This window comes from Cicer arietinum, chromosome 7, assembly GCF_000331145.2.
Source record: "Cicer arietinum cultivar CDC Frontier isolate Library 1 chromosome 7, Cicar.CDCFrontier_v2.0, whole genome shotgun sequence".
Classification (NCBI taxonomy): domain Eukaryota; kingdom Viridiplantae; phylum Streptophyta; class Magnoliopsida; order Fabales; family Fabaceae; genus Cicer; species Cicer arietinum.
The window spans coordinates 5,339,312-5,349,299 of NC_021166.2; the positions used below are offsets into that span (position 1 = coordinate 5,339,312).

Sequence of the window (9,988 nt, forward strand, 5' to 3'; positions counted from 1 at the left end):
TGCCAGAGCTATATGAATTATTATAATATTAACTCTAGATTTTTTTAACTTTATTAACTTTTCAATTTAGACGAGTCAAACTATCATCAATTAGAACTCACCTGAACTTAAACAAATGGGCCTTAGGTTTGTTGATTTTGGGCCAGATGGGCTTGGATGATGATGAAATGAAGAATTCAAAATGAAAATGCATGAGCATTGTCTGAAACCTGCAGTAGTACCGGTAATATTTTTAATATTTAAAAAAGAGAAAAACAATGGAATTTGTGTAGAGTCTTGCTGTGTGTCATTTTCACAAAATCACAAATTTGGTTGGTTTTCTCTTCAACTTCTCTACTACTCCCAAATATTGTAAAGGTTCGTACAATTCCTTATTTCTCTATTCACCATCTTCTCTACACAAAATTCCTTTTTCTTCTTTTGTTTTTTTTTTCGTTGATTAAACCAAATTTTAGGGCTTCTACTTCATTTTCACTCTTTAGTTTATGCATGTTGAGTTTGTTTGTGTGCATTCACTTACATGATAATGAATATAATATATATTGCTCCATCAATGACATGCTACCATTTTTTTAATTGTTTCAAGCTTTTTTTTTATGCTTCTTCTAATATTTTTTTCTAGCTGTTTATTTTGAAATAAATTAGGGTTCTTGCTTTTCATTTAAACTTTGATTTGGGTTGGAGTTTGAATTTCATCATTGAACTTTTTTAGAGAAACTTGATATTGGAGTATATAACTCATTCATCTATTTATCTTTAGTCTACTAAGAGAGGTTATTGAGATAAGAGTTAGAGTGTTAACTACTAACTCTTAGTATTGTTAGCTTGGTAGTTTACTGTTACAACTGAACAGGAGTATATATATTTGTTAAACACCTTCATTGTATTTAAATTGTAAAATAAAATAAAATAATGCAAAGTGTAAATTCATTAATCAATAATGAAACAGAGTTTCATAGATCTGAGATCTTCTTTATATTCTAATATGGTATCCAGAGCTATGAGTTCGAATCTGTGATTTTTTTTCTTCTTCTTTTCCTCTTAACTTGGTTCTGAGTCTTGATCATGGCCACAATTCCAGAAATAATTGATGAAAATCATTCAATTCCAGTTCTGTATCTTGCTCTTTTTCATATTTGATGATTGACGTAGTTGTTGGATTGTAGTGTATTTGTGGGATAAGACTTGGTGGTGGTGACATGGTGTTTTTTGTTGTTGGATTGAAGCATTATCTAGCATGCATTTTGTGTTTGGGTGGGGTTGCTTTGAACAATATAGTTTGGTGGTTTATGTGTTGCCTTAAGACCTGTTTATTTTGTGAAAACATTTTTTGTTTTCATTGTCAAAAATATGTGTTAATTTTAACTTGTTAATAAGTAGATGCGAGATTCTTGAAGTGAACTATTGTGATGGTTAGAAAATTAAATGCTAGCTAGGCATGATGCATTTTTGGAAATAACGAAAACAATTCTTTTGACATTTGCATTGTTTTCGTTAATACAAACACTTGTTCACTTCGAGAGTCTCTTATTATCTCTTTGTTAGCAAGTAAAATTAACACAAATATTAGAAAATGAAAATAGAAAATGTTTTCAGTAAGGAAACATGCCTTTCACTTTCTATTTACATTTTGCTTGTTTTGAGTAGTGTCTAAATCTAACACAAGTTCACACACATACTGATACAATAGATGGGGTTGCTTACAATTTGTGTCCCAGGCTTCTTCTATTATTGGTTGCACTACTATTTTTCGGATGGATTCAACTGTCCAATCTATTTACTGATGCAGTGATTTTATGCTTGGAGATTTGTTTGTGATATTAAAATTTGTCAATGATTCATTGATTCTTTCATGATTTGAATTTACCAATTCAGGGTCAATGTAATTTTGAAAGCTGTATATCTTTTGGGAGACGTGTGGTGGTGAGGTGTTGGAAGGTATGTTCACTCTTTGCATTTTAATTTGGTTAAGCTGTTCTCAGAATAGTTAAACTAACTCTAGATTATTTGGTAGTGCACTTGGCCACACCCCAAAACTCCTTACTCTAGAGTTTTGAGATTTGGATCTTTGATGGACTGCAACAAAGAAGAGGCCTTAAGGGCCAAGGCTATTGCTGAAAAGAAGATGGAAAACAGGGATTTTATGGGGGCTCGTAAATTTGCTGTTAAGGCTCAGCAGCTGTATCCTGTTTTAGAAAATATAGCCCAAATGGTTGTTGTTTGTGATGTGCACTGCTCTGCTGAGAAGAAATTTGGTAATGAGATTGACTGGTATGGAATTCTTCAGCTTGAACACACAGCTGATGATGCAATGATTAAGAAGCAATTCCGAAAGTTTGCTCTTCTACTTCATCCTGATAAAAACCAGTTTGCTGGGGCAGAAGCTGCATTTAAGCTGATTGGGGAAGCTCAAATGGTGCTTTCAGACAGAGAAAAACGAACTAGGTATGACATGAAGCTTAAGGTGAACAAACCTGCTATGCCACGTCCTAATCAACAGAGTGCTCCTAAGAACTTCAATTCTGCGATGAAAACCAATGTCAAGCCCAACTCTACAAACTCAAACACTCAACAGCAGCAGCAAAATAGGCAGCCCGAGCAGCAGCGGCAAAATGGTGCCCGCTCTACTTTTTGGACTGCCTGCCCATTTTGTTCTGTGAAGTATCAGTACTACAGAGAAGTTGTAAATAAATCTCTTCGCTGTCAACAGTGCCATAGGCCCTTCGTTGCATATATCCTGGATGTGCAAGGTTCATCACGGACAACTACTTCGAGTCAGCAAGCGTTTGGCCAGCAGAAAGATGGTTTGAATCACGGCACTTCCAAGGTGGATGTTGGATCTCAAGGCAACTCGCATGTTGAGAAGTCCAATACAAAGCCTTTCCAGAATAAAGGCCCTGTTGATGTCTCTGGAAAGCCAAATGTCAAGAGAAAGAGGAATCAAGTGGAAGTATCCAGTCAGAGCTCTGATTATACAAGCAGCAGTGATTCTGAAGGTGATACGGTTGCTGGTGGTTTTCCAGGTGTAGGAAACCATTCAAGTGAGCAGCCACGCAGATCTGTGCGACAGAAGCATAAAGTCTCCTACAGGGAGAATATGAGTGACAATGATGATGACTTATTAAGATCTTCAAAAAGGGGTCAGGTGAGTGGAACACCTTGTGGTGATGGTCAAAGTCATGGTGAGACTGCTAAAGGGAATGATCAGAACTGTTTAGCAGCTGATCTAAAAGATGAGCATGCAAATGTGAAACAGAAACAGGATTTTCATTCTAAAGAGAGGTCACTGAATAGAAATGAGGAAAAAAAGAGGGAGAGTGGAAAAGAAGCGGTTGGAGGGTCAAAGCAGATGGATGAAACATTAGAGCATTCTTCTCCAGATTCAACCTCCAAGACAACAAATCAGCCAAACGCTTATCTCTATCCCGATGCAGAGTTCAGTGATTTTGACAAGGACAGAAGAAAAGAATGTTTTGCGCCTGGGCAGATTTGGGCCATCTATGATACAACAGATGGCATGCCTAGATTGTACGTTTTAATCAGAAAAGTTATCTCTCCTGGATTTAAGCTGCGGGCAACGTGGCTTGAACCACATCCAGATGGCAATGATGAAACCAAATGGGTAAATGAGGAACTGCCTGTTGCTTGTGGGAAATATAAACTTGGTACCATTGACATCTTTGAAGATCATCTGATGTTTTCTCACCTGGTTCTGTGCGAAAGGATTGGCCACAATACTTTTCGAGTGTTTCCTAGAAAGGGAGAAACTTGGGCTCTTTTTAAAAATTGGGATATCAAATGGTACCTGGATGCAGAATCTCATAAGCAGTATGGATATGAGTTTGTTGAAATCTTGTCAGATTATGTTGAAGGTGAGGGTGTATATGTTGCATACTTGGGTAAGTTAAAAGGTTTTGTAAGCCTCTTCTTTCGAATTATGAAAGAAGATAACCAGCCGTTTCAAATTTCATCCCTGGAGTTATTTAGATTTTCTCACAGGGTTCCATCTTTCAAAATGACTGGTCAGGAAGGAATAGGTGTTCATTTAGGATATTTAGAATTTGATCCTGCATCTTTACCAATGAATCTTGAAGAGATTGCTGTTTCTGAAAATTTGGATGTGAAGATTGGTCATAATTCATCTGGCCGTGAGAATGCAAGGTCTTCAGTAAGATCGGAACCCGTGATGGCACCTGAAGAAATTGTATCCATTCCCAAGGTTAATGTTGAAACAAGCAATTCGACTGAGATAAAGGATTCTCTTGATGATATCGATGATGGTTGTGCTTCTCCAGCTTTGACCCCAGAAGCTTTTGAAATTCCAGATGCTCTATTCTTCAACTTTGAAGCTGGGAAGTCTCTTGATAAGTTTCAGATTGGTCAAATATGGGCATTTTACAGTGATGAGGATGGAATGCCAAAATACTATGGTCAGATTAAAAAAATTGACACTAGCCCTGATCTTGAATTGCATGTTTCTTGGCTTGCTTGCTGCAGGCTGCCAGAGAACACCACTAAATGGGAAGATGAAGATATGCTTATTTCATGTGGCCGATTTAAAGTTAATAAATCAATTGATTTTCTTTGTGATTACAGAAACATGTCTTGTATTTCACATCAAGTACAAGCTGATGCTATTGGTAAGAATTACGCCATCTATCCGAGGAAAGGTGAAGTATGGGCGCTATACAGAAAATGGTCAAATAAAATCAAGTGTTCTGACCTGAAAAATTGGGAGTATAACATAGTGGAAGTCCTTGAAGAAGCTGATTTATTTACAGAGGTTTTAGTTCTGGAGCATGTTAGTGATTTTAGTTCTATCTTCAGGGGAAAATCAAATGAAGGTTCACCTGTGAATCTCCGAATACCCAGAAAAGAGTTGCTTAAGTTCTCTCACCAAATCCCAGCTTTCAAACTGACAGAAGAGCATGGCAATCTGAGAGGCTTCTGGGAACTTGATGCGGGTGCGGTACCACCATATCTATGGTCTTAGATGAAACTTGACGAGGAAGAAACCTTGGGTGGTTGAATATCTTTGAAATTTGCTAACCTGATAGTGATAGTATTTTTTGAAAACTCAACTTTTTGTAATTAGATGAAACTATAGTCTCTGTATCAGTGCAGTTGACATGACAGCACGGTGTAACATTTTGGTGTTGTTCCGGCTATCTCTTGAAGGTAAAGGTTGTTATTGTGCCGCCGGTTCTTGGTTGCATTCGTGGCTTTGGGTCTAATCCATTTGAATTCCAGTTGGTTTGTGAATAGTTTAATATCGAGCTATGAATTACTATAGGAAGTGAGAATTTACAACCCATATACAAATTATAATTTCTATTTTGTTATATTCGCAGGATATATATATTTCTAGTAGAAGTGAACTTGCATGTATGTATGACGTTAGGCTTTAGTTGCCATAGCAAATATAATCTCTTTTTCTCTCCTTATACTTTCTTTTATTCATGTTTTTATAAATGTGATTTTAAGAAGTGTTTGAAACCGTATGCACAAAAAGAAGACCTCATAATAATGTGTAGGCCTGAACACAGTGGAACTAATAGTAGAGTAAGTGCGGACATATGCCTAATGTTTTAAAAATTCCAATCTGTAAGACTTTTGGATAATGTGGATCAAGTGGTTCATGATTGAATCGGATGACAATTAAATAAATAAAATTTTAAAAATTGCAAAGTAAGAAATATTGGATGGATCAATTGCGCGGTTTAACTTGGTTCCTAACATGGAAAAATGGAAAAATGAAAACTTGGTTCACACGGTTCCTTATATGAAAGAAATGAGTGTAAACAAGTGGGGCCGAAAACTTAAAACGTTTGAATTGTGAAAATTTGAATGGTTTGACTTTGGCCTTATTTGTTTATACAAACTAAACTAAAAACTTGCCTTTGACTTGTAACTTTGTAAGCTCTTTTTTATCTATTTTTTGCAATTACACACATTTCACATTTTCCTATCTTGACTATTGACTACGACAAAATATTTCAAAAATAATTTTAACACATCTGTCTACATAAATAATAAAAATTAGTAAATTTTCATCAATTTATTAGTAGAACCTAGAACCTTATATATATAGAGAGAGAGTAAAATTGGTTGACACTAGACATCAAATTTAATATAATTACAACTATAATAATTTGATTTAGAATACAATTTTTACAATTTCAATAATTGAATTATGTCATTTAATAATTGATATTTAAATATCATATTATACGATAAAATAAAATAATATGATAAAGTGTCATATGATTTTAAATTTTTATGAAATTTAATATATTTGATCTATTTAATAAAATTTTAAATTCAATTGTTGAATTTATAAAATTTGTTTCAACACAAATTTACTGGATGAGTAAATTATACCAACGTTGATATTTAATGTCAACGGATCCTAACTTATAAGACTTGAGTAGGACTCATTTAATTAAGAGTAGTATTAAATAGTATGAAATAATCTTCTAAAAAATGGTAAGAACATTTGTATTGTGTGAAAAAATAAGTAAGAATTATTCAATCCATCTTTGACGAAAATCATGGGCGTGTCACGGTGAAAATCAACCTATCATAGCAATTCGCGTTTTGCCTTTTTTAATGATTTTAACATTCATCATTATCCTTTAATTAAATGAGTTTAATATTAAAGTTAGGTTTGTTTATTTAATTTAATAATTTAAACAAACAAGCTTGGCTGTATTTTAAGAAGGTAAAATCCAAATAGTTATTGAATAACTCAGCTTATTTAAACCTTTAGGATTTGCAAATCTAAGATGCAATGGATATTGTCACCTTGAATAAGCGTCGTTGATTTACTATGTTATCATTTGGTACCTATTATTTCGGTCTCAAATGAACAATGTCAAGGGCATTTGGTCTAGTGGTATGATTCTCGCTTTGGGTGCGAGAGGTCCCGAGTTCGATTCTCGGAATGCCCCTTTTTTCAAATTTTTTGCTCTTAAATCATGTAGGCAAGTGATAGTTGATTAAATCTCCATCCATCTCTCAATTTTATTTTTTTTATTAAATTAATTTTTTTCTCGTTAAATAAAAGTTTTTATTAAATTAAAATAAATAGATAATAACCACTAAAAGTAATTATTTTTAAAAATAAATTATAACAACTTTTTTTATCTCTTCAATATTCTTTTTTATAAAGATAATAGGAATATTGTGGCTGCTAAAACTCTAAACAACATTATTGATTGCTCTAAATTTATCCAATCGAGTGGAATGAAAAGTAAACAAAATATAATTTAACTTATGTACATGTTCAGTTAAACAAACTTGTATACTAATAATCAATCACAATTATTAAATTATTAATAAAAATTAATTTTTATTGTAAGTATTTATAAAATTGCAGTACAAATTAAACTCAACAAAATAATATAAGTTAATTTTTATGAATTAAATCTATCATTTAAAATCAAAATAGATTTTAAAAAATGTAACGTTGATATTTCTCATGTCCAAAAACCGTATTTTAAAAATAAATAAAAAAGACAAAAAAACAAGTATTAACCGATAACTAACTGCTACATAATCAACCAACCGAAATAACCCCCCTCACAACCGCAACACAATATTTTCGAAATCCTTTTCATTTTTAATTTGCATGGCAGTGTCACATTGGTGCTTCAACGTTTCAATTCAATGGGAAAAAACAAAAAAGTTGAACAAAACAAAGTAATAGTCGTGGAATACAAAGTTTCAATGCATTGCAACGCTTGTGAGAGAACCGTTGTTAAAGCCATCTCTGAATGTAAAGGTACGTCATGTATTGTCTCTTTTAATGAAGTTTTTTAATTTGACCATGTATTAATGTAATAGTTATATATAGTATTCAAAATAATTAATTGTGTAACTATGTTTTTGTTGTTAATTAATTAGGAGTGGAAAAGTTTATTACAGACATGAACAAACACATGGTGGTGGTAACGGGTCGAATTGATCCGAAAAAAGTATTGAAGAAACTAAAAAAGAAGACAGGGAAAAGAGTGGAGATTCTGTCCAACAAGGATGAAGAATCAAAAGATGAATCTCATGAATCAGATAGCCTTGTTATAGTGCCTCCATGTATGTTTGAAAATGGCTGTTGCATTAAGACTGAAACTTTGATGATGTTCAGTGATGAAAACCCAAATGCATGTGCAATAATGTAGAAGATTTTATTCAATATTTCTTAATTATATGTAGTATTCTTTCAAGCTTTTGCTTGCAATTAATGTTAATTAGAAATTTATTTTATTAATTTTAATTTATAATACTTGGATCCAGACAATCATCTATCTTCTAGTATGTTTTTTGGGTTCATACCTATAAAATACGTCTACAAATATTATTATCGGATATAACATTGACACAACAATTTAAAAAAATTAAAATGGTTGATAATATTTACACATGTCAATGTCAATATCAAATAAACATGTGGAAATTAAATATAATTCGCATTCCTATATCTAATTAACCATATGTCTAATTAACTAAGATAAGATATAAAGGTTCATTGACTTTCCTATGTCTATTTATTTGGTTAGTTGAGGCTGAAATATTTATTTGTTTATCTGTATGCAATTTTGTTTTTTCTTCTTTTAGGTAGCATTGATTGAAGGATTGGGACACTTGTGAAATGTGATGTATCTTATGGCTTGTCCCTTTCATATGCTTAATTTACGTATGTAATCTTTTAACCGTGTGCCTCCTACGAATCTGAAATGTCACATTAGATTATTAGCACCAAACTGAACAATAAACAATTACCTACCTCACAAAGTGCGCCACTGAAAATACAGGGTGAATTCTTTTGTGTGGCTCTCCTTCTTATAATGTGATACATAGTCTTTTTTATATCATTTGTGCAATAAAGTTTAGTGGGAGGGAATGTTCTGCACTGAATCATATTTAAATACTACACGAAAGTTATTTGTAAACAATGTTATTTAGCAATGAGTTAATGGTGTTAATTAAATAATCTATAAAATATGTGACTGATAAAGAAGAGTCTAATTTGAAGACCAGGGTTAATTAAATCATCTATTAAACTATTTGAGATTTTGTAGTTTTTCAACAGTATTTTGATAACTTGCCTGTTGTAGGGACATTTCTACCAACAAAGACAAAAAAATTACTTTTTTTTTTTGTCAACTAAAAAATGACATAGTCTTTTTGTATTTTGACCAGATTCAGAGCAGTGAAGATGTTACATTGACTATGTTGACTCTGTCATGATTCATGAATTAACTTCCTCAGCAAATTAGCAATGTTTTTATTTTAAGAGATGAGATACAGTTTAAATTTCAGTTTATACAAGAACAGATATGAGGCTTTTAATTTACACCCCCAGACTTTATAACTAGTTAGTATTAGAATTTGACAACCTGCATTATCCACTTAAATAATTTTCATCATTACTGTTGCATTACTTCTTCACATTATATAATATTGTTGCATTTTGTGTATTGAGGGGACTGAAAAATTGAACCCCTTTGAATTTTTCTTATGACATGACCTCTAATGCCTCTCTTGTCTGTCCAAGTATGTTGAACACTGTTGCTGCTATGTGAGATGGTGTAAGACCAGCCATACACAATTGGTCGGCAGGTGATCCATGCTCGATGTATCGGTCGGGAAGAACCACCGGCCTCCACTGCATAGTTGTCATGATGCAAATCAAAGCATATGAGTTTTGAAGGACAACTACTAAGTATTAAAAAAAACAAATTGTTTGCTTTCATACCTTCAAGTTTCCGTCTAGAAGTCCATCAAGGGCCATGAACTGAGCAACATGAGAACCAAACCCTCCAATTGATCCTTCTTCTACGGTGATCAGAACCTCGTGTGATTTTGCTAGACTGCGAATCAAGGAACGATCCAATGGCTTGCAGAAACGTGCATCGGCAACGGTTAAACGCAAGCCATGAAGTTCCACTAAGGAAGCTGCAGCCAAACAGTTCTGAACGGCCGTTCCGTA

General features: G+C 33.3%; 3 protein-coding genes and 1 non-coding gene across 5 annotated transcripts in view; 3 read left to right on the top strand and 1 right to left on the bottom strand.

The window, feature by feature from the left end:
* The first annotated feature begins 201 nt into the window (after nucleotides 1-201).
* On the top strand, nucleotides 202-5,342 carry LOC101508493 (uncharacterized). 2 transcript variants are annotated; one of them, XM_004508263.4, is made up of 3 exons: nucleotides 202-357; nucleotides 1,876-1,938; nucleotides 2,015-5,342. In XM_004508263.4, exon 3 carries the CDS (start codon nucleotides 2,072-2,074, stop codon nucleotides 4,991-4,993), a length of 2,922 nt encoding a protein of 973 aa, XP_004508320.1. In that variant the 5' UTR covers nucleotides 202-357; nucleotides 1,876-1,938; nucleotides 2,015-2,071; the 3' UTR covers nucleotides 4,994-5,342. The 2 variants fall into 2 exon arrangements, with proteins under 2 accessions (XP_004508320.1, XP_073219910.1); XM_073363809.1 differs by having other exon boundaries at nucleotides 2,050-5,342.
* Nucleotides 5,343-6,878: 1,536 nt separating this feature from the next.
* Nucleotides 6,879-6,950, top strand: TRNAP-UGG (transfer RNA proline (anticodon UGG)). The gene has a single exon. It is a non-coding gene; the product is annotated as a tRNA-Pro (tRNA).
* A 661-nt stretch (nucleotides 6,951-7,611) lies between these two features.
* Nucleotides 7,612-8,204, top strand: LOC101509019 (heavy metal-associated isoprenylated plant protein 19). The gene is made up of 2 exons (XM_004508264.4): nucleotides 7,612-7,783; nucleotides 7,906-8,204. The coding sequence occupies exons 1-2, from the start codon at nucleotides 7,669-7,671 to the stop codon at nucleotides 8,175-8,177; spliced, it is 387 nt and encodes a 128-aa protein (XP_004508321.1). The 5' UTR covers nucleotides 7,612-7,668; the 3' UTR covers nucleotides 8,178-8,204.
* A 1,050-nt stretch (nucleotides 8,205-9,254) lies between these two features.
* The window catches only part of LOC101509339 (probable 1-deoxy-D-xylulose-5-phosphate synthase, chloroplastic), a 4,159-nt gene continuing 3,425 nt past the window's right edge, over nucleotides 9,255-9,988 (bottom strand). The window contains exons 9-10 of the mRNA XM_073363810.1: nucleotides 9,755-9,988; nucleotides 9,255-9,664 (exon numbers count right to left, since the gene is read on the bottom strand). The exon at nucleotides 9,755-9,988 is cut by the window's right edge and continues 18 nt beyond it. Of these exons, the coding sequence (XP_073219911.1) occupies nucleotides 9,515-9,664; nucleotides 9,755-9,988 (384 nt within the window). The 3' untranslated portion in view covers nucleotides 9,255-9,514. The remainder of the gene's footprint in view (nucleotides 9,665-9,754) is intronic.